This window comes from Sus scrofa, chromosome X (genome assembly GCF_000003025.6).
Source record: "Sus scrofa isolate TJ Tabasco breed Duroc chromosome X, Sscrofa11.1, whole genome shotgun sequence".
Taxonomy (NCBI): domain Eukaryota; kingdom Metazoa; phylum Chordata; class Mammalia; order Artiodactyla; family Suidae; genus Sus; species Sus scrofa.
Genome location: NC_010461.5, coordinates 83,116,693 through 83,139,108, shown reverse-complemented (window position 1 = coordinate 83,139,108; position 22,416 = coordinate 83,116,693). Strand labels below are relative to the sequence as shown.

General features: G+C 40.7%; 2 protein-coding genes across 29 annotated transcripts in view; both read right to left on the bottom strand.

Annotated features, from left to right (window-relative positions):
* ARMCX1 (armadillo repeat containing, X-linked 1) lies at positions 2,185-6,334 on the bottom strand. 21 transcript variants are annotated; one of them, XM_021079823.1, is made up of 6 exons: positions 6,174-6,334; positions 5,799-5,857; positions 5,636-5,693; positions 5,191-5,354; positions 4,368-4,434; positions 2,185-4,067 (listed from the first exon to the last, which is right to left on the bottom strand). In XM_021079823.1, the coding sequence occupies exons 5-6, from the start codon at positions 4,371-4,373 to the stop codon at positions 2,589-2,591; spliced, it is 1,485 nt and encodes a 494-aa protein (XP_020935482.1). In that variant the 5' UTR covers positions 4,374-4,434; positions 5,191-5,354; positions 5,636-5,693; positions 5,799-5,857; positions 6,174-6,334; the 3' UTR covers positions 2,185-2,588. The 21 variants fall into 21 exon arrangements, with proteins under 21 accessions (XP_020935482.1, XP_020935483.1, XP_020935481.1 ...); XM_021079824.1 differs by having other exon boundaries at positions 5,799-5,854; XM_021079822.1 differs by having other exon boundaries at positions 5,636-5,911.
* ARMCX4 (armadillo repeat containing, X-linked 4) overlaps positions 8,384-22,416 on the bottom strand; it is a 38,134-nt gene continuing 24,101 nt past the window's right edge. For 7 of the 8 annotated variants that reach the window (XR_002340594.1, XR_002340602.1, XR_002340597.1 and 4 more), the window contains one exon: positions 15,788-16,352. The gene's annotated coding sequence lies outside the window, so the exon portion shown is untranslated. Of the gene's footprint in view, positions 8,425-15,787; positions 16,353-22,416 lie in introns of those variants that run through there. The other variant, XR_002340598.1, reaches the window with a different exon arrangement.

Genomic DNA, 22,416 nt, shown 5'->3' with positions numbered 1-22,416 from the left:
ATGCTGCAGGTGTGGCTGTACAAAGAAAAAAAAGAAAGAAAGAAAATCTAGAATATATTTATAATGAATTTCTTTAATGAAAACAGAACACTTAAAAAACATTTATAGAGAACATGTTAAACCCAGAAACATGCATTTCCACCAACACTACTTTGAGAAACATTGACTTAGGCTTCATGTCCAAACCACAGTAAAATCACTCAGACATTAGGAATGTTGTAAAAATTGATGAGATAGAATTGAGGAAGCATTTTCAGTTCTTAGAAGGAAACAAAGACCCTATTCCTCATAGGAATTATTTTAAGAGCTTATTAAAATTTACTAGGCCAACAGGTACACAAAAAGGTGCCCAATATCCACTAATCATCAGGGAAATGGAAATCAAAACCACAATGAGGATGCTGGTTTGATCCCTGGCCTCACTCAGTGGGTTAAGGGATCTGGCATTGCCTTGAGCTGCAGCTCAGATCCCGTGGATCCCGCCTTGATGTGGCTGTGGTGTAGGCTGGTAGCTGCAGCTCCAATTTGACCCTTAGCCTGGGAACCTCCATATGCTGCAGGTACGGCCCTAAAAAGCAAAAAATAAACAGAGAAACACAGCAAAAATGTCACCTCACACCTGTTTTAATGGATATCATCAAAAGGGCAAGAGATAACAAGTATTGGCAAGGGCACGGAGAAAGGGAACTCTTGCCCACTGTTGCTGGAAATGTATATTGGTAGAGCCACAATGGAAAAGAGTGTGGAGGTTCCTCAAAAATTGAAAAATAGAACTACCATATGATCCAGCAATTCCATTTCTGGATATAAAACCAAAGGAAACAAAAACAGGATCGAAAAGATACCTGCACAACCATGATCACTGCAGCATTATTAACAATAGCCAAGATATGAAAACAATCTAAGTGTTTACCAACGGACTAATGGATAAAGAAGATGTAGTATATATACCACAGCCATGAGAAAGAAGGAAATCTTGCTGTTTTCAACAACTTCAATGAAAATCCAGAGCAATTATGCTCAGTGAAATAAGTCAAAGACAAATACTGTATGTTATCACATATATGTAGAATCTAAAAAAGAAGAACTCAGAGGTAGTTATTGGTCAAAGGGTACAAATTTCTAGTTATAAGATAAACAACTTCTAGGGATCTAGTGTACAGCATGGTGATTATATCTCATAATACTGTATTACATATTTGAATGTTGCTAAGAGAGCAGATTTTTAAATATTCTCACCTAAAAAACAGTAATTTTGTGATAGGATGAAGGTGACAGCTAATGCTATGGTGGTAATAATCTCTCATATAAATATATATATTTCTCTAACAGATATTTATATATCCAACAGAAGCACTGAAAATTATTCTTTCTTTTATTATATTTCCTTCTTATTTCAAAATAATAACTGATGTATTCACTCCCATAGACACCAGACTTGGACAAGAAAGAGGATGTTTTCCTAGCAAATACCCTCAGGACCCTAAAATACCTGTCCCCCTCTCTATGTCCCAAGGACAGATTTCAGCACTTCTTCATTCAAAGCATCTCTCACTTCCTTCCTCCTCTCACCACTCCCATGGCCAGCAGTGAAATCTCACGCCTTTAGCATCTATACCTGAACTATGGTGCTAACGTCCTGACCAGTGTTCCAACCTCCAGTGGCCACTCCTGTCTCCACCCCAACTCTGACCCATTCTGCACACAACTCAGCTACGTTGCCTTCCTTTCATCCTGTCATTCCTCTAGTCACAAGAGGCTTTGGTGTCTCCCTGAGGTGGCTGGAGTAACATGCAAACATCTCAGCTTAGAAATCAGGGTTTCCCATGAATGGGACTCACCCCAAGTGCTGGACTGTATTTCCCATCATTCCCCTCCCACACTTTGCACTCCAGGCAGGCCAGCCTCCTCTCTGGAGCAAGATCCCCACCTCCATGCCCTTCTTCCCGTCCTTCCTCCCTCCTCCAGTGCCCAGCCAGCCTGTTTTTATCCTATCCTTCATGCCCAGCTTACTTAAGTGTCCCCTCCTCTATAAAACTTTCCCTGACCACCGTTGCTTGCAGAAGTTTCTGCTGCCTCTAAGCACTAATAGGAAACAGCTGACCATGCTTCAGTTTTGTTCATATCTTTTCGTTTCCATACATCTTGCCTTTCCAAACAGATCATAAACTCAAGAACATGATATATTTTTGCTGGTTAAAACACACAACTTTATTGATGAAACACCAGTCTAAGAATAACAAGTGTAAACCATTACAAAAAAGTGTAGCTTATCCTTAATTAGTTTGCTGTCAGTTTAAGAGTAAAAATGCCTCAATCTAGGTAGCAAGATGGAATCAATAAATGCTTTCTTTGTACAAGTCTAGTATTTACTTGATATCCTTAAGATGGTCCAGCCTAAAACCAAACATCACAACCAGCACTGCTGTTGATGATATGTGATATTGATTATTCCAAAAGAGCAGCTGAAAAGATCTCCTGGCCACATAATCACAGTGAAAAGCAAAGAATTTACAAAAAGCATTGTTCCCAAGGGCAAACTAAAAAAAAAAAAAATTACCTCAATGTTGTTTGGGACAGACCCCCAATTAGAGTTTGGTCAATACTTTCAGGACTTTTACTTTCACAACCAGATCACTGTGATTTGCTAATGCTTTGATTTTCTTAATGCACACTCCAGATTCTTTGAATAAGAAAAAAAGTGAACTTCTGCTGAATTCTTTCCTGGATGAGGCAAGCCCTTCATTTTTTATGTTGTCATTTATATTCTCAAATAGGGTAAGGATATTAAGAAGAATCTCTCTGTCCCATTCTTTATTAAAAAGGGAAATCAATTCTGATGGTACTTTACAACTGACCAGCTCTCTTGTCATGGCTGGATTTTCAGTAAAGTTTATGATTAGTTTCATAATCTGAATCTTGGTGAAGTAATTTCCCAGGAATAACAAAGCAAAAAAGTCTGGAAAAGAATAGGAAAGCAAATGTTGGTAATGATTAGTCACAGTCATGTTGGTTAACAGTCTTAGTCCAGCCATTTGCACAGCTGAGTCCAAACGACAGATCATAGTGTCGTCACACACTTGACTGATATATGTCTTAATCTTGCCCTGATTCTCTGCATTCACACTCAAGTTATTAAGGGCATTGTACGCCTTTTCCCTAATAATGGGATCTTTCGTTTTTATCAGCTTTGCGATTATTGGGAGACCACCCAATTCACGAATGGCATTTTGGTTAAATGAATATGCTGCATTGTTACCCAGAGTGACCAAGGCTACTTCTTGAGTGAAAGGATCATTTGATCTTTCTAGGATGTTAAGGACCTTTTGAAGGTCAGGAGCACCCAGAATATCATCAATTTTATAGGGAAAGTTGAACTTGCCCCTTCGAACAGGCCATGACGTAGCTGGAGTCCTTGTGCTCTTACCTCGGGTCCTTCCTTTAGACTTGCCACTGGCCCTGCCCCCAACCCTAGCTCCATTCCTCGCTGGGTGGCAGCCTCCACCCCTCACTCCTGGACAGGGTAAACCAGGTGCAAGGGTCCTGGTCCCAGAGATGGTACCCAACCTGGCCCCTTTGCCCACCTTTGCACTTGCCTGTTCCTTCAAGGTGCTGAAAAGGGCCTTGGCCTTGGCCTCTAGGCCACCTCCACTCTGGGCCTTCGAGTGGGCCTCTGCCTTTATATCGGATCCACTCTTGAGTTCCACGGCCACCTCAGCTTTGGCCTTTGAGTCACCCTGAAGTCTAGCTCCAGCCCCCGCCCCAGAATTAGCCTTAGATCCTTTCCCAGTTTCTGCCATATCACTAGGTTCCTCCTCCTCATCATCATCGTCGTCCTCCCAGATTTTCTCACTCTCATCTCTTCCCCAGGTCAGTTTATAGACGCAGTAGCAGGCACCAGCCCCAATCACCACACCAGCAGCTACGCAGCCAGCTTCCCGAGTGCGGCCCATGCTAGGGTGAGTGTCTGAAGGGCTTTCTCTGGCCCAAAGAAGTGCTCCCACGTAGGGGGTGGAGTCCTCAGCTACAGCTGGCAGTCTCTGCTGCAGCTGCAGATACTGCAGGACCTAGGAATGAAAGAAATATTTGAGGCTTCAGTCTCCTCCTTTTGTGCCTTTCTATGCAGACTGAACCTCCAGATGGACAAACAGACCAAACAAATGGGGGACATGGCAGGGTCTCAGGGCTAGATCACTGATTCCTGTCTTCAACAGGGAAGGCAATTTTGAAAACTCTCCCCACCTCCAGATTCTCCAACCTCATATTCAACCACCACACCTTGATATGTTAAAGTTAAGATATCTAATCAGTTCCCTACCTCCCCTCCCCCTCCAGATGTTCCTGAGGACAGTAGTACCCCCACATACACCCATACAGGTCCAGGCAATGTCTTCCTTCTACATCTTGCTTGGACGAGCACTGCGTCCTGCAAACCTGCATACAAAGGGGTGGGGAGGGTAGTGCTGAATGCTCAGGGGACAGAAAATGGACTACACCAAGGATGGGACACGTGTCCCTCTCCAGAACCACTAGCCTTAGCCCTGCCTAGCCCAATTCCTCCCACCTTTGGTTCTGGTCCTCTTTATAGAGCCCTGGCTCTGTAGTTTATTATGACCTGCCTCCCACCCCGTTTCTTCCATTTCCCCCAATCTTCCACCCCACCCCTACCCCCACAAATCACTTCCTTCAAAGGTGACACCACAACTCCTTCTCTGTAATGAAATGGATGGTAGTGGAGCAAGGGTGTCTGTCTAGTAGCCAGACAGGCAGAAAATGTCCAAAGGTCTTGTCCTCCTCCCTTGCTTCCGACACCGCCACCATCTCAGAGGTACCAGGACACTCCTACCCTCATCCATTATATCCACTGCTCTGGAGAAATTTCCTTCCTCCCTTATCTCTGTTTCTTCCACCAAATCTAAGGACTGACAACTCTGGGACCTAGTTAGTGCTTGGAGTAATTTGGAGGAAGGTTTTCTCCACATCTACCCCAGAAATCTTGTGACACCGTTGTCTTCTCAGCAACTTTTTTCCCCTGCAGAGCACTTTCTTTTGCAAGCTCCGCAATTGGTTCAGAGAGGAGGAAAGGAAGAGGCTGTGGGGGAGGTCCATGGGCCCACTGGAGTTTGCAGTCTCCACCATTCTCCACCCCAGGGATCCCTAAATAGTGCCACCACCCTCACTCTGACCTACTTGTTTCTGGACAATTTTCCTCTTCTTCCCGCTCCTAGGGTTGGGTTGGCTGTCAGGCGCAAGATCCCACAGACACAGACAGGCGACACAGCAGAGACGGATGGCTAGGCGGACAGAACAGCACTTCAGACAGTCCCAATACCAGCTTTTCGGAATTTAAGGTCCTGGTTGTCAAACGGATTTCAACTTTTGGTCTCCCACCCTACCCCCACTTCCCCGGACTCCGCTGACCGCAGCCCTTTTCCTGCAAGGGCATCCACCCACCCCTCCCCCCCCCCCGCCCCCAGCCCCAGCCCCAGCCCCAGCCCCAGCGGGTCGGCCATTTTCCCAGCAAAAACCACACCCCTTTCCAACAACTGGAAAGAGGAGAGGCGGTGCGAGTGAGTGAGGAAAACCCAAGGAGCGAAAGAAAACCTAAAGATCCCTTTGATTCCCCCTCCCCTACCCGCTCCTGGCGCCAAACGACAACCATTTTTCCTGTACGCGCTGTCATGTCCTATTTCCTACATAAAAGAGCAGGGAGGTGGCTGGAGAGTCAGTAATGCGCCCAAGTTAAGGCGAGGACCTCAGGCATCCCCGCCCTTCTGGGGGCCGCGGGGCAATCCCACCTTTACGCGGACCTGGGGCAGATTCTTTATTCCTTTGCTCCGAGTGGTACAGCGCCCTACTGAAAGACACGGGGAATGACAAGACAGACGCACAGCCCCACGATTCTGGCTTGCTAGATGGACCAACACACAGGACAAGAATCTTAACATCGGCCCTTCCCGATTCCAGGCCCTGGATGCCAAAGGTTTCAAGTTTCCCCTCCTCCTGGCTGGGGTCTCCCCTGGATTCTGGCCCCCAAATCTTCATTTTTGTTCTTGGAAGGGCCCGGGATAGTGCAAGGGTGTGGAGAAAGCGGGCCTTGTCCCTCTGCAGTCTCCGCCCTCCGCTCCCGCACCGCAGGGATCCCCCAGGCAAGCGCCCATCCACGAACAGACCTGCGGAGATCAGAGCAGTTCCCTCCTCCTTCTCTTCTCCTGGCCGCAGGCCCGCGCGCCCTCGAGGTAATAGGGAGATGGCAACCGGACCAAACGGAGACCGGGATTAGTAGGACGTCTGCATGCGTCGGCTCCAGCTCACGTGAGGGCCACGTCACTCGTGAGCTCAGGACCCCAAATCACCACTCCCACCAGCAGTGCGGCAGGAGACCCCCCCCGCCCCTTTTTCCTTCCTCTCCACAGCAGAACCTGCCACTCATTTTCCTCTAACCATCCCAGAGACCAGAAGTATTTCTCTTGTGGTTGGAATTTGTCTTTCCGTATCTGCACCTATGTCATTAGTCTTGTCTTCCTCTTTTGAGGAATAAAATTTCTCTCCTCTATTCCCTGCCCATCCACCCCTGCCCCCAACCCAGCACGAAGGTCCAGCATTTCCCCTGCACCCCTATACGAAATGGGATTCAAGATCTCAGAAAAGGAGATGGGTAGTGGGAGTGTCTTACTTTCTTAAACTTTTCTGTTCATTAATAAAAAATTAGGAGTTCCCGTTGTGGCTCAGCGAGTTACAAACCCAACTAGTATCTATGAGAATGTGGGTTCCATCCCTGGCATTGCTCAGTAGGTTAAGCATCCTGCGTTGCTGTGCCTGTGGCATAGGCCAACAGCTGCAGCTCCTATTGGAGCCATAGCCTGGGAATGTCCATATGCCACAGGTGCGGCCCTTTTAGAAAAAATAAATAAAAGAATGTATTGAGAAAATAAAATGATGCTATTTTCATTGAATGGAGAATAATTTAAGTGGGAGGGGAAGACCCAAGAGGCCTTGTTGATTTTATTACATTTATTTATAACACAAGGAAAATGTTTCCACTGGTTACAGACAAAAAGCAGCTTTCAAAGCATAGTGACCTATTTTAAAATTGAAAACTTATTTTTCACATGATCTATGAATTAGTCCACAAAAAGATGATCTAGTAGTCTAATCTTGGCCATTTTAGATAAATGAACTATCACTCTTCTACTTTTGAATCAACTTACAATTTGAGAAAACAAAAGCAACACAATCCCATCTTGTTTGATTAAACAATGTCATGTATTCAGTGTCTCAAAGTATTGGCCGACTGCCGTGTGAACCTCTTGTGATTTGATGGCTGTTCTGAACACCTGCCCTGGATTTTAACTTTCAGTCTATTAAGGCTGAAGCAGCTGAGGGTGTAAAGGATGCAGAAATGGTCAGATTCTCCCTGCCTTGTCTAGAGTGGAGGGAGCAATGTGCTGCCCTCCTATCTCTTTTCAATTCCAGAGCCCCTCATCCCCTGCACTCTGGCACGTAACTCTGTTGCTCATGCCAAAAATATACATGGCCAGGTGACCAAGGTGGTAAATGCCACTTTTACTCAGGTAACAAACCTGAGTAAAAAATGCCTTTGGCTTCTTCCCTCCATCCCTCCCTCAAATTCCCACAAATGTAACTTAGGGATACAGAAAAGAGATTGCTGCTTCTGCCTACCCCTGCAGTTGTGTGTTTCCATGAAGCCTCGAAAAGCACTAGGGCTGCCTGCCCTGCCCTATTCAGGATACCTGAGTTAACCTTGCTCCTTAACCTGTCTGCTGCTACCACCTGGCATGAGATGTGCAGCCTGCTGGCCTCTCACATCTGGTCACCTTACTTCAGGGCACCAGAGAACTCAGTCTAGAGGTAGGGTCACTGCCTGGAGCCCACACCCACCTTGGTGCCCTCTCAGCCAAAAGTATGCCTGGGCCCAAGGGACTCTTTCCACTGACCATACTAATTAACCTAGAGTAGGTTTTCTCAACTGGCCACTTCTGTGTTCTGCCTAAAATAGTATCTAAGTCATGTGCATGCATTTGTTCATTTTAATGGAAAGAAGGGTCATAGTTCTGTTCAAGTTCTCGTAGGCATCTATAATTTTTTTTAAAAATAAGGATTACTCAACTAGAGAAAAAAAGATGCATCCTCTCAATAGAAATCAATACCTGCCTCTCTCTAACACACATTATACACAGTCTTTATCTTTTTTTTTAATGGGCAGACAACTCAGAAATGTATAAAGTAGGAGTTCCCACTGTGGCTCAGCAGATTAAGAACACGACACTGTCTCTCTGAGGATGCGGGTTCAATCCCTGGCCTTGCTCAGTGGGTTAAGGATCCAGCATCGTTGCAAGCTGCAGTGTAGGTTGTAGATTCACCTCAGATCCCATGTTGTCCTGGCTGTGGTATGGATGGCAGCTGCAGCTCCCATTTGACGTTTAGCCCAGTAAAAAGAAAAAAGAGAGAGAGAAAAAAAGAAATGTATAAAGTAAAATATGAAAGTTCCCTGCAATGCCTACCACTTTTAAGTTTCCACCTTTCTTCCTGCAAATATAAAGTCTATGTATGCATATGTGTCAAGCTCCAAGTTAACAATATACAGAACAAAAAGGTTGATACTGAGTGACATAAAATGCAATGAATCTGCACTTTAATTGAGAACTGACATCTTTTAAAATTGTGTTTTATGATCTTCAATAAATTGTATGTTTCTTCAGGTAGGTCATAGTCATTACTTATTAAGTTTACTCCTAGGAATTTTATTGTTTTGTTGTTTTGTGGTATTATGTTCCTTTTAAGATTATATTTTCTACCAAGTTACTGTCTGCTTAAGGAACTAGTTATGATATATTTACCATTAGTGACCTTTCTTAATATTTTTAATACAAGCATAGCTCGTTTTATCACACTTTGCTTTATTTTGATTCACAAGCACTGAGGGTTTTTGTTTGTTTGTTTGTTTTTTACAAATTGAAGGTTTGTGATAACTCTGCTCTGATAACAAGCAGGTCTGTTGGTGCTATTTTTCCAAGAGCATTGCTCACTATTTGTCTCTGTATCACAGTTTGGTAATTCTCACAATATTTCAAACTTTTTCATTATTATTGTATTTGTTATGGTGATCTGTGATCTTCAATATTACTCTTTCAAGAACATTACAATTCACTGAAGGCTCAAATGATGGTTAGAATTTTTTAGCAATAAAGTATCTTAAATTAAGGTATGTACATTGCTTTTGTAGATATAATGCTATAGCATACTTAGAAGACTACAGTATAGTATAAATATAACTTTTATATGCAGAGGGAAGCCAAAAAATACATGACTCACTTTATATGCTTAATTGCAGTGATCTAGAACGGAACCCTCAGTATCTCTAAGATATGCCTATAGTTTTTTCAGCTAAGAGCTTTAGTTTTTCTAGATATGCATATATAATCATCTGAAAATGATGATTTTTATTTCATATTCTGCAATATTTATATCCTTTATCTTTTATTTTCTGATGCACAGCATCGACCAGAACCTCCTGAACTATGTTGAATAATAATGGTGATTGAGAGTCTTCTGATCTTGTTCTTGAAGTAAATGAGAATGCCTCTAGTATTTCACCATTTAGTGTGATGTTTGCTGTTCATTTCTGTTGTGTTTTTCTTCATCTGTGTTTGAGTGATGGGGGGGATTTTTAAAAGCTGCACTTTCATAACCCTTTATGTAAGAGTGAGAAAAATTTAACTGTCTACATCAAAATAAAAGAAGTAGCAGAGTCTGGGGATAAGGGAAGTCTTCCTTGATGGGACAGAGGAGTGAAATTTTGAACTGAGATTAATGGAAGCAGGAGTTAACTAGCGGAAAAGGGAAGCAGAAAATAAAAATGTCTCAAATTCATCACCCTTCCTATAACCATCATGAAAAACCACCTACCTCAACCGCAGGATAAGTCCTGTGAAAACCACTGCTAACTTTTCAATAGACTCTTTCAGAGTTTTTTGTTTGTTTGTTTGTTGTATATATACCAAAAAAATAATGTAGATACATTATATGTGAGTGTGTGTACATGTATACCTTTTAAAAATAATTTTGGATCATACTATGCAGACTATTCTGCAAACTATTTTTATACCATGTACATCATTCTATCACCTACAATAATATTCTGTAGTGTGGATTTACCAAATTTAACCAATCTCTTACTGATTGATATTTAGCCTCTTCCCAATCTTTGATTATTACAAAGATGCTACAATAGAGATCTTTGTACACATATATTTTGACAATTGTGTCATTATTTCCTTAGGATAAATTCCTAGAATTGAAATCAAGTGGGTCAAAGTGGAAGTTCATTTTAAACTTTATCCATGCTACCAACTTTCACCTCTTAAATTTTGATCTATATATTCTTTGTTGTGCTTCAAAATTTTTGATTTTTTTAAATTACAAGTGAGTTGAAGCAAAAGCATCTTCCAATAGGTTTAATCGTTTGTATTTCTCTCTCTCTTTTTCTTTTCTTTCTTCTTCTTCTTCTTTTTTTTTTTTTTTTTTTTTTTTGCTTTTTATGGCCACATCTGTGGCATATGGAAGTTCCCATGCCAGGGGTCAAATCAGAGCTGCACCTGCCAGCCACAGCAACATAGGATCCAAACCAGAACTCAGGGCAACGCTTGATTCTTAACACACTGAGCAAAGCTAAGGATCAAATCCGCATCCTCAGGGATACTAGTTGGATTCGTAACCCACAGAGCTACAACAGGAACTCCTATATTTCTACTTCTCTGGAGTACCTTTACATTTTTTCCACTGTTTTTCACCTTTTTCTTATTAATACATAAGAACTTTCCGTAAATTATGGAAATGAGTTATTTGATTGTCATAAGTATTTATAAATATTTTCCCAGTCTATAATTTTCTTTGGACTTCTGCCATATAGAATTTTTAATCTTTATGATACAAAATTTATCAATTCTTTCTTTACACTTTTTTCTGGTTTTGTGTCCTCCTTAGGAAGCCTTGTAATTTTTTCTAACTTTTATGTGTGGTTTTTTATATTTAAATTTTGGTCTATATAGAATTTTTTGGTGATGCTGCTTTTATTATCAGTAAGCCAGAAATTTTACCTACCATTGCTTTTGCATCATTTATATAACTTCAATATAGTGAACAAAGCAAATAACATCTTAGTGCTACAATGAATATGTGCTTTCCAATTTTATTGAGCATTTGAAATTATTTTTTTCCAAATAGTTAGCAAACTGTCCTAATACCAATTATCAAATAATCCCTCTCTAGCTCACTTTTAAGCACCGCCTTTATCATGAGTTAAATATCCATATATATTTGGACATATTTTTTGATTCTCTATGTTCATTTAATCATTCTTAATGTACCAAACTATTTCAATTATAGTATATTTATAATATATGTTAATATCTGGAGGGGTAAGGCCTCTCCAATTATTCTTCCTTTTCATAATTTACATGTGTTTATTTAGAGATAAAATGTATTATTTTTCTAAATTTCCTTTAAAATCCTGTTTTTATTTCAATTTGGATTACAGTTAGTTCTTAGTTTAAATGAGGGATAATTGACATCTTTATAAGGGTATGTTACCACTTCACACCAGTTAGAATGGCTATTATCAAAAAGATAAGAGATAACAAGTGCTGGTGAGGATATCAAGAAAAGGCAAGCCTTGTGTACTTTCAGTGGGAATACAATTTGGTGTAGTAAATATGGAAAACAATATGGAGATTCCTCAAAAAATTAGAACTGCTGGAAGTTCCCATGTGGTGCAGTGGGTTAAGGATCCTTCATTGCCACTGCTGTGGCACAGGTTGCAACTGCAGCACAGGTTCACTGCCTGGCTCAGGAACTTCCACATGCAGCTAAAAAAAAAAAAAAAAAAAAGAACTACTGTACGATCCAGCAATCTCGCTCTGTGTACATATCCAAAGAAAATGATATCATTATCTTGAAAGAGGTATCTATACCCCTTTGTTCAATGCAGCATTGGTCACAGTACTCAAGACATGGAAACAACCAAGGGTCCATTAGTGAATGAATGGATTAAAAACAAGCATCAAGGAGTTCCCATCGTGGTGCAGTGGAAACGAAACGAATCTAACTAGGAACCATGGGGTTGTGGGTTCGATTCCTGGCCTGGCTCAGTGGATTAAGGATCGATCCGGCATTGGCATGAGCTATGGTGTAGGTCGCAGACAAGGCTTGGATCTGGCACTGCTGTGGCTCTGGCATAGGCCGGCAGCTGTAGCTCCAATTAGACCCCTAGCCTGGGAACCCCCATATGCTGAGGGTGTGGCCCTAAAAAAAGACAAAAGACAAAAAAAAAAGCATCATGTATATATGGCACCCTGTAGGCTATCAAATACTTGTTGAATGAATGAATATACCTTGTAGATTTTTGGTTAAATTTACTGCAAAATATCCTTATGGATATTATTCAGCCATTAAAAAAGAAGGAAATACTGCCACTGCAACAACAACATGGATGAACCTTGAGGGCATTACGCTACGTTAAATAAGTTAAAGAAAGACACATACTGTATGATCTCACTTGTATGTGGAATCTAAAAAAGCCAAACTCGGAGTTCCCTTGTGGCTCAGCAGTTTAAGAACACAACTAGTATCCATGAGAATGCGGGTTTGATCCCTGCTCTGGCTCAGTGAGTTAAGGATCCAGCATTGTGTGAGCAGCACAGATCACAGATTCAGCTCAGATCTGGCATTGCTGTGGCTGTGGCCAGCAGCTGCAGCTCTGATTCCACCCCTGGGAACGTTCATATGCCACAGGTGCGGCCCTAAAAAGAAAAAAAGTGGAATTCCTGTCATGGCTCAGCAGTAAACGAACTCGGCTAGTATTCAGGAGGACTCAGGTTCTATCCCTGGCCTCGCTCAGTGGGTTAAGGATCCGGCATTGCCGTGAGCTATGGTGTAGGTCGCAGGCGCAGCTCGAATCTGGCTGTGGTGTAGGCCAGCAGCTATAGCTCTGATTTGACCACTAGCCTGGGAACTTCCATATGATGCAGGTGTGGCCCTAAAAAGACCAAAAAAAAAAAAAAAATAGGGAAAAAGCCAAACTCATAAAAACAAAGAGTATAATGGTGATTGCCAAGGGCTGGGGGGCAGGGGAAGTGGGGAAATGTTGGTCAAAGGGTACAAACTTCCAGTTGTAAGAGTAATAAGTTCTGGGAATCTAATGAAGAGTATGATGACCCTAGTTAACAGTATTGTATTGTTTACTTGAAAGTTGCTAAGAGACTAGGTCTTAAATGTTCTCACCACAACAGCTACCAAAAAATGGCAATTATGGTGGATGTGCGAATTAACCTTATTGTGATAATCATTTTGCTATATATGTGTATTAAATCATCACACTTTACACCTTAAACTTACACAATATCGCATGTCCATTATATCACAATAAAGCTGGGCATTGGAGAGAATATTTTTCTATCCAAGGACCCAGTTTTTCTCACTATTTGCCTTCAATTATTTTTCCAGCAGAATTTCTCAGTTAAAAAATACAGCTCCTAGAACATTGCTTGGCACACTGTAGTTTGCCAGTAAATACTAGTATACTTGTTGAATGCATGAAAATATCTTTCATACTTTAAAAGCTTATTCTTTTTTTATTTTTTTTTGTCTTTTTGCCTTTTCTAGGACCATTCCTGCGGCATATGGAGGTTCCCAGGCTAGGGGTCGAATTGGAGCTATAGCCGCTGGCCTACGCCATAGCCACAGCAACACGGGATCTGAGCCGCGTCTGCGACCTACACCACAGCTCACAGCAACGCCGGATCCTTAACCCACTGAGCAAGGCCAGGGATCCAACCCACAACCTCATGGTTCCTAGTTGGATTCGTTAACCACTGCGCCACAACAGGAACTCCTAAAAGCTTATTCTTAAGTGGCTTACCCTTTTCCGTGATTACTAGAAATTGAATCTTTATCTTACATTTTCTATTATTTTTACATACAAAAGTGATTGGTTTTGCATATAGATTTTATAACCATCCTCTTTACAGATTTCCTAAAGTTTGGAATAGTTTTTAGTTGATTCTCTCATATTTGTTTCACTTGCAGTAATAATACTCTTGCCTCCTTACAAATATTACTATCACTTTTGTTTCTCTTGGATGACTTATTAACTAGTATTTCCAGAATGATGTTAAATAATTGTATAAAAACTAGCATCTTTGCCTCCTTCTTGATTTTTATAGAAATGCTTCTAGTGTTTCATGCTTGTGCTTCCTCAAGCATGAAGGACTTCTTGTTAGAAACTTATATATTTTATCATATTAAAGAAGTATATACCTCTTCTTACTCCAATAAATTGTATCCAGAAGATATCTGGCTTCAAGTACAATTTGATTAAGAGTCTCTCTGCTATGCCCTTCCTTATGTATAAGCTTCCTCTTTGAGCTGGCCTCTCTGATGGAACAAAAATAGCTGCACTAGATCTAGACATTACATCAGCAAATCTTTATCATCACAGAGTCCCAGCAGGAAAAAGTATCCAACTCAGCTGGTTCAAAAGACTTGAATGTAGGGACTATTCAAAAAGGTATATTCAAGGTTAAGAGACCAAATAGGGGGTTTCAAGGTACCCAGAGACTACCAATAGCAGGAATCTGTTACCCTAGGCTTAAAAAGTCAAGAGCTTTTTTTTTTTTTTTTTTTTTTAAATAGAACCTAGTGAGAGCAAGAGCTATGGAGATGATACCATTTTGCAGGAGATAGTCTTGGCCCATCACTACCAATAAAATTACTGCAGTCACTGTTAATAAAACACAGCCCTCAGAGTTCCCATCGTGGCACAGCAGCAACGAATCCAACTAAGGACCATGAGGTCGCAGGTTCGATCCCTGGCCTTGCTCAGTGGGTTAACGATCCAGCGTTGCCATGAGCTGTGGTGTAGGTCGCAGACGCGGCTCGGATCCTGTGTTGCTGTGGCTCTGGCGTAGGCCGGCGGCTACAGCTCCTATTTGACCCCTAGCCTGGGAACCTCCACATGGGCGAGGCCCAGGAAAGACAAAAAAATAAAAAATAAAAGTAAAACACAGCCCAAATCAGGGAGAGAGAAAGAAACAAAACCTTGTCTTCACTCTCTGCCTTCCAAAGTTCTGTCAGTACACTTCATTGAATAATCAATCCCAAAGAGACTCCAACCAGAAACGGAGCTTGAGGGATATAGTCCTTATGGATAAGCCTCCTAGGGCATAGAACAGGACTGAGGAAGGCAGGAAATGGATCAGGAGGTGGGGCAAAATATTTTTGTTTTCTCAGGGTCAAAATTCTGAAAGAAGTATTTTATCAAGCCAGCTACTCTAACTTTATATGCAAAAAGGAGCCATTTTGGAATTTCAAGAGTTTCATCTTAACCAATTTTCTCTGGAGTCTAAAGAATATTGTGAATATGCAATATTTTAAAAAATCATTTTTTCCTTAGTCATAGATTTATAGTTATAATCAAACCATTTTTCCAAAATCTATTAGGAATAGATGAAAGGTTCCTCAGCCTTTAAAAACAGAAAGACAAAATGAAAATGGTGCCTCCCCCAAACCAAATGCTAGCATTCAAAGAAACAACAGACTGGTTCACAAATTGGGGTACCACTCTCCTCTCCAAGAGGGTACCCCACACAAATACAAAACAAATGGGCTTATTTGGGGGAGGAAGAGCCCAGGATGGCGACAAATGGAGTTTTCAGTTGTGCACACCAAAGCGACTCGCTCTACTGTATTGAGCCCCAAACATCTGTCAGTTAAAAGAGAAAGATTTATTTATCAAAAGGGGATATTACTGGAAACAAACAGACAGAGCCTTATTTCCTTCACCACAGAATTGATAGTGCCACAGGCCAGCGACGCCTGGTCAGTGGCAAGTCCTTGGGGCTGACCCTGAGAAAAAGGTGCTCTTCAGCTGCTAGACAGGATCCTAGAGCTACCACCAGCAAGGAGCCAATGTTCCATGGGCAAGGCACTTACTTGGAACTGCCATCCCATATAGATGGACAAATTGTTACTGAACCAAATTTCGGTCCATGAAGTAAAGCCAATCTACCGACACTGTGTTGTGGTGAAGGAAAATGCAGCATTTATTGCAGGGCACCAAGCAAGAAGTCCAGGCAGCTCATGCTCAAAAGACCTGAACTCCCCAGTGGCTTTTAGGGAAAGGTTTTTAAAGACAAGGTGAGGGAGGAGGTTTCGTGGACCTTCTTCTGATTGGCTGGTAGTGATGTAATCAGGAGTCAATATCATCAACCTTCTGGTTCCAAACTGTCTTGGGTCTGAGTGCTTGTGGTCAGCAGGCAAGTAACTTCTTCCACCTAGTGGGGGTTTCAGAATTTGCAAAACGGATCAGAGAATATGGATCAGGATATTATCTATAGCCCTTGAGAAGGAACTAAATATCCCTGACTTTGTTTAATGACTAAACTATTATTATTTTGTCTTGTTTGACTGTTTTCCTTTGTTTCTGCATTTTCTCACTTTTCTGATTAAATTTATTCTTTGGAACTTTGGGAAAGCCTAGGAAGCTAACGTTTTTCTGGAAACAAGATGCAGAAAGAAGACACGGGGGAGTGGGGTCTGTCCCAGGAAGGCCCTATGGAGCTCTGCTCAGCTATACTCTTACCATTCAGCCTCTGTTCTTGTCCTTTATTCCAATGTAGAAACTCTCATCTCCAACAGGGAGGTAGAGACAAAAAGTCCTATCAGCCTCTGTACTGTCATGGAATAATGCTACTTCTTGCTCTCTACTTGAAACCTAATTTATTATAATCATCTCCAGCATGTTTCATATATTAAAGAAATGATGGGAAAAGATATTAACCAATATACATATAGCTGTGAAGAAGGGCGCAGTCTTTAAAGCATTAGCTTGTTGTGGCCCCCTTTGCCTGGCAAAGCAATAAACCTATCTTTTAATCCTTCAAAAAAAAAAAAGATATACATAGCTGCTACAATTCCTTTCTGTAGGTGGTCATGAAGCCAAAATCAATAATCATAACATTAAAAGAGGAGTTCCCTTGTGGTGCAGTGGGTTAAGGAGCTGGCATTGTCACTGCAGTGGCTCAGGTCGCTGTTGTGGCAGGGGTTCAATCCCTGGCCCAGGAACTTCTACATGCCACAGGTGCAGCAAAAACAAAACAAAAAAAAAAAAAAACAAATCATAACTTCATTCATCCACCACCCCATTTCGTATTCCCTTGAACTGGTCAAAGCTCTTTCCCTGATGAAGTGACCTTAACCTTCAATCCTATTTTTATTAGATTTCTGTGCTTTCCTATTGACTAGGGCTATTGGGCAAGTGAACATTAAGAAGTGCCCCAGTGACCATCCCTGGGCTCCAAACATACCTCTCTTTGTTCTCATTGTATAGCAGCAACATTGTTTCCCCTTGATGATAGGATTCCATCACTCAAGCCAGTACAGTAACCCCTGTCTCTGCCTGTCAGTTCAATAGCATGAGAGGACCAAAATGGCCAAGGTGCAGTTTCAGTTCTCAATTGAATGAAACCATGGTTTATTCCTTGGTGGAAGCATTCGTTCCTTAGAAAAATAGAAACTCTAAGCCTGCTGAGCCCAAAGTTGTGCAGATAAAAATAAAATAAGCCTCTACCTAATTAATAGGTGTAATAGTGAGAGGGACCACTCCCTCCTCCACCTCCTCAATCCCAGACCTGTGTATTCTCACTATGAGGGGAGATGGCACCATGTATTGGTCACTGGTTTTAAGGCAGCTGTTGTATTCTTGTAGTACAGCACTGTCAACCTGGAAAGGTGATCCCATAACTAAGCCTTTAGTAGTCACTTACTTTTCTATCAGGCAAGCTGCTTCTGCATGATGGAATAAGTGATAGAAGCTAGAGCATCTTTTGATATGACTCCATTATTGTATCTCATCTATCATTAAATAAGTTCCTTGGTCAGAGACAATGTTGTATAGGATACCCTGATGATAATTAAGATATTCTAGAAGTCCATGGATGGTGGCACTGACAGAATTATTGTGAATAAAGAAAGAAAGTATGTGTCTGGAACTTATTTCCATGAAGAAAAATCTCTGTTCTCATCATGATAAATGGTATCCCATATTATAATCCTGTCACCATGGGTCTGACTGGAACCCCAGGAAACAATGCCTTATTGTATTGAATGGTTCATCCTCATCTTATTTTGTTGTCAGTTTAGACACTTAGCAGTGTTAGTACATGATCAGCCTTGATGAGTGGAAATCCATGTTGCTGAGCCTACACATAGCTTCCATAATATTGATGCTAATCTAACAAAGATATTACAGGAGAAAAAGAGGGACCATTTTCACTGTTCTATTCTTTTGTTATAGTGCTAGGTTGAATTTACTATCTTATTTTGGATTTTTGTATCTATATTTGTGTTATATTAACTTCTGGTTTACTTTTTTAGTTCTCTCCTTCTGTTTTAAGTCTTAAGAAGCCTTATGGAATTAATTGGATAGATTTTCACCTCTTCTTGTGCTCTGGAATATCTTAAATTATATAAAAATTTCTGGCTCCTGGATGATGGCTGTGGTAGGAAGAATAATGTCCCCTCAAAGATGTCTACATATTGGAACCTGTGACTATGTTAACCTTATATGGCGAAAAGGATTTGGGAAGTGTGATTAAGTTAAGGATGTTGAGATGGGGCATTGTTGGCTGGGTGGGCTCTATGTAATTAAAAAGGTCCTTCCTTATAAGGGAAAGAGAGAGGCATAAGAGTCAAAGATGTGATGATAGAATCAGAGATCAGAGTGATGTGAGGTGATGGGCTAAGGCAGCCTCCAGAAAGGTATGGAAACAATCTCCACTAGAGCATTCAGCGGGAACACAACCCATTTTAAAATTCTGAACTTCAAAATTGTAAGATATTGGAGTTCCCTTCATGGCTCAGCGGAAATGAATCTGACTAGCATCCATGAGGACACAGGTTTGATCCCTGGTCTTGCTCAATGGGTTAAGGATCCCACGTTGCCATGAGCCCTGGTGTAGGTCAAAGATGCGGCTCAGATCCTGAGTTGCTATGGTGTAGGCCAGCGGCTACAGTTCCAATTCGACCCCTAGCCTGGGAACCTCCATATGCCGAGGGTGTGGCCCTAAAAAAACTAAAATAAAATCAAGGCTGTCCTTTTAAAAAAGATTGTAAGATATTAAATTTGTCCTATTTTAAGTCATTGAGTTTGTCATAATTTGTTACAGCAGCAAGAGGAAACTAATACAATGTTGTTGTTTCTGTTGTTTTTCAAAGAACAGAAGGGATAGTCTTCTATATTTAACCAGATATTTACCATTTCTATTGCATCTCCTTTATTCCTGAATTCCCTATTTACCTCTGATATCATTCCCCATTAGCCTGAAGAGCTTCCTTTAGCATTTCTTGTAAAGCATGTCTGCTGACAAAAAAAAAAAAAAACTATTGATTTTCCTCCATCTGATAATATCTTTATTTCACCTCCATTTCTAAAGGATATTTTTTCTTGATATGGAATTGTGGGTTAGCAATTCTTTTCTTTCAACACTCTAAAGATATGGTTCCACTGTCTTTTGGCTTTCATTGTTCATGATAAGAAAATCATGATCTATCAAATTGTTGTTCCCCTACAGATAATGTGTTATTTTCCTCTAGCTACTTTCAAAATTTTTTTCCTCCCTTCTGGTCTTCAGAAGTTTGAAAAGCTGTAACTAGGCATGGTTTTTGTTAAATTTATCCTGCTTGGGATTCATTCTTGAATATATACAATTTATGACTTTTAACAAAACTGAGCAATTTTAAACAATTATTTCCTCAAATATTTTTTTCTATTCCAGGAAAGGTAAGCCAAGAAAATCAGGAGCTGCCACCCCTTCCCAGCACCATCCTATAGAGCAGGAGTGTCACTCATGTAAAAGCATGTCCCTGCCTTCAGCTCTGGTGTAGTGGTTCAGCCTTTTCCCGGGAGAAAAGGCAGGGCATAAGGATGAAGAACTCTGAAGCCCTGCCTGAGAGAACTGACTTAATTTGGAAAAGGTAGTAGAAAATTCCATGCCTATAGCATGGCACTGAAAAAAAAATGGAGGTCTTGGTTGAGAATAATTAAGAGGATACTGGTAGTGCTAACATAAGGAAAATGTCAAAACAGTCACAAGTTTACTGGAAAAAGCCAGGGAAAGAGACACCCAATAAGAGTCCTCCTGTGATCATATATAATGTGAGGGTCAGAAAGATAGTGTGCATATGCCAGGCTGCATCCACTTAGGAGAATCAGAGAAAGAAATGGGACAGGCTTGAAGGGTGTAAAATAAAGAATGTTGCCCATCATCCAATTCTATAAGGATTAAGTTCTTAGCCACTGCTGACTATCAGTACACCCTGAAAAGAATTAAGAATGAAAAACAGAATTAGGCACTCTGTCCTTTAGGAAAACAGGCCCTTTAGATAGTTAGATATATCTCAGGAAAAATCTTTTTTTTTTTTTTTTTTTTTTTTTTTGTCTTTTTGCCATTTCTTGGGCCGCTCCTGCGGCATATGGAGGTTCCCAGGCTAGGGGTTGAATCGGAGCTGTAGCCACCGGCCTAAGCCAGAGCCACAGCAACACGGGATCCAAGCCGCATCTGCAACCTACACCACAGCTCACGGCAACGCTGGATCGTTAACCCACTGAGCAAGGGCAGGGACCAAACCTGCAACCCCATAGTTCCTAGTCGGATTCATTAACCACTGCGCCACGACAGAAACTCCAGGAAAAATCTTAATAAACCCAGATTCTTGAATCTTCCCATACATAGAAAAGTATTAAAATCATTAATTGAGATACCTGTTCCTTATGAGTAGCAGTAATATTTTACCAAGATGTAGGCTTGACTGTATATATATATATATATATATATATATATATATATATATATATATATATACGAGCTTCTCCCTCTACCTCTTCAGAGAAATCCCCACAGAGCTACTGAGAGGCTGTTTCCCAGGAAACAGTCTCCAGTAAGACCTTGAGTAAAACAACTCAGAGCTTTTACATTGTGCATTTTTTCTTTCAGTTGACAAGGGATTCCCCAAGCCACACACAGACCCATAAACATGGGGCAAAGCCTTATAGACACAAGGAGCTTAAATACAACCTCTGACCAAGTAGTGACTGAACCATAAGTTACTCTAACTCAGGGAAGAATCCTAGAAAGCCAAGATTAAAAATAAAATCTTAGTCACCCTTGGCAGACGAAGAATGAGTGAATGCCCAAGGCTCCTTTCAGGAGCAATCAGAGAAGGAGCCTCCAAGCTAATAGACCCTGGTTAAATGGGGAAGGTGCAAAGTGTATAAACTTAGTGAGATGTGAGAGCAGCCTCAAGGCTATACACATATCCAATGGTAAAGGGTAAAAATCTAATTGGCTAAGAGTGCTTAAGCACAACTTTTGACCAATAAGTGACTTATGCTAACCCAGGGATAAAACCTGGTAGACAGGCTAAAAGATAAAAACAAAGGGAAAATATCTGAGCTAGGACATCAGAGGTGTACACTAAAGGGGAAATTAGTTCACAAAATTAATCTCAGCAACTGAATAAACAATAAATAAATGACAGAAAACAAAAACCGTTGAGAGGACTATCAGTATCCAGGGAGTTGTTATATTACCTAAACTGTCCAGCTCTCAACAAAAAATTAAAATACATACAACAGCTACATAGGTAAACATGAAAGACAATATAAATGTATTTTGTTGTAACTCTATTTTTTCTTCTATCTGATTTAAAAGACAACTTCATAAAGCAATATGAATAAATCTATGCTGATGTACATATAGTGTATAAAGATATGACTTGTATAATAATACCAATGCAAAGAAGTGAGGAAGGGATGGATATATTAGGAGCAAAGAATTTCAATTAAGTCAGTATTGATATGAGTTTGATTTTTATAAGTTGAATTACTAATTGTAATCCCCAGGGTAACCACTAAGAAAATACATTTTAAAATATAGTAAAAAAAATGACAAAGGACATGAAAACGGTATATTAGGAAAACACCTATTTAACATAAAAGAAGGAATAATGGAGGAATAGAGGAATAAAAAATACATATGACATAAAGAAAGCAAATAGCAAAGTGGCAGATATAAATTCTACCTTATCAATGATTTGCATTAAATATAAATGGATTAAACACTTCAATTTAAAGGTAAAAATTGGCTGAGTTTGTGATCCACAAACCCTCAAACACTGTTGGTGGGAATGTAAATTGGTGTAGTCACTATGGAAAATAGCGTGGAGGTTTCTCAAAAAACTAAAAATAGAAATACTATATGACCCAACAATACCATTTCTGGGCATATATCTGAAAAAAACCAAAAACACTAATTCAGAAAGATAATGCATCTTTCACAG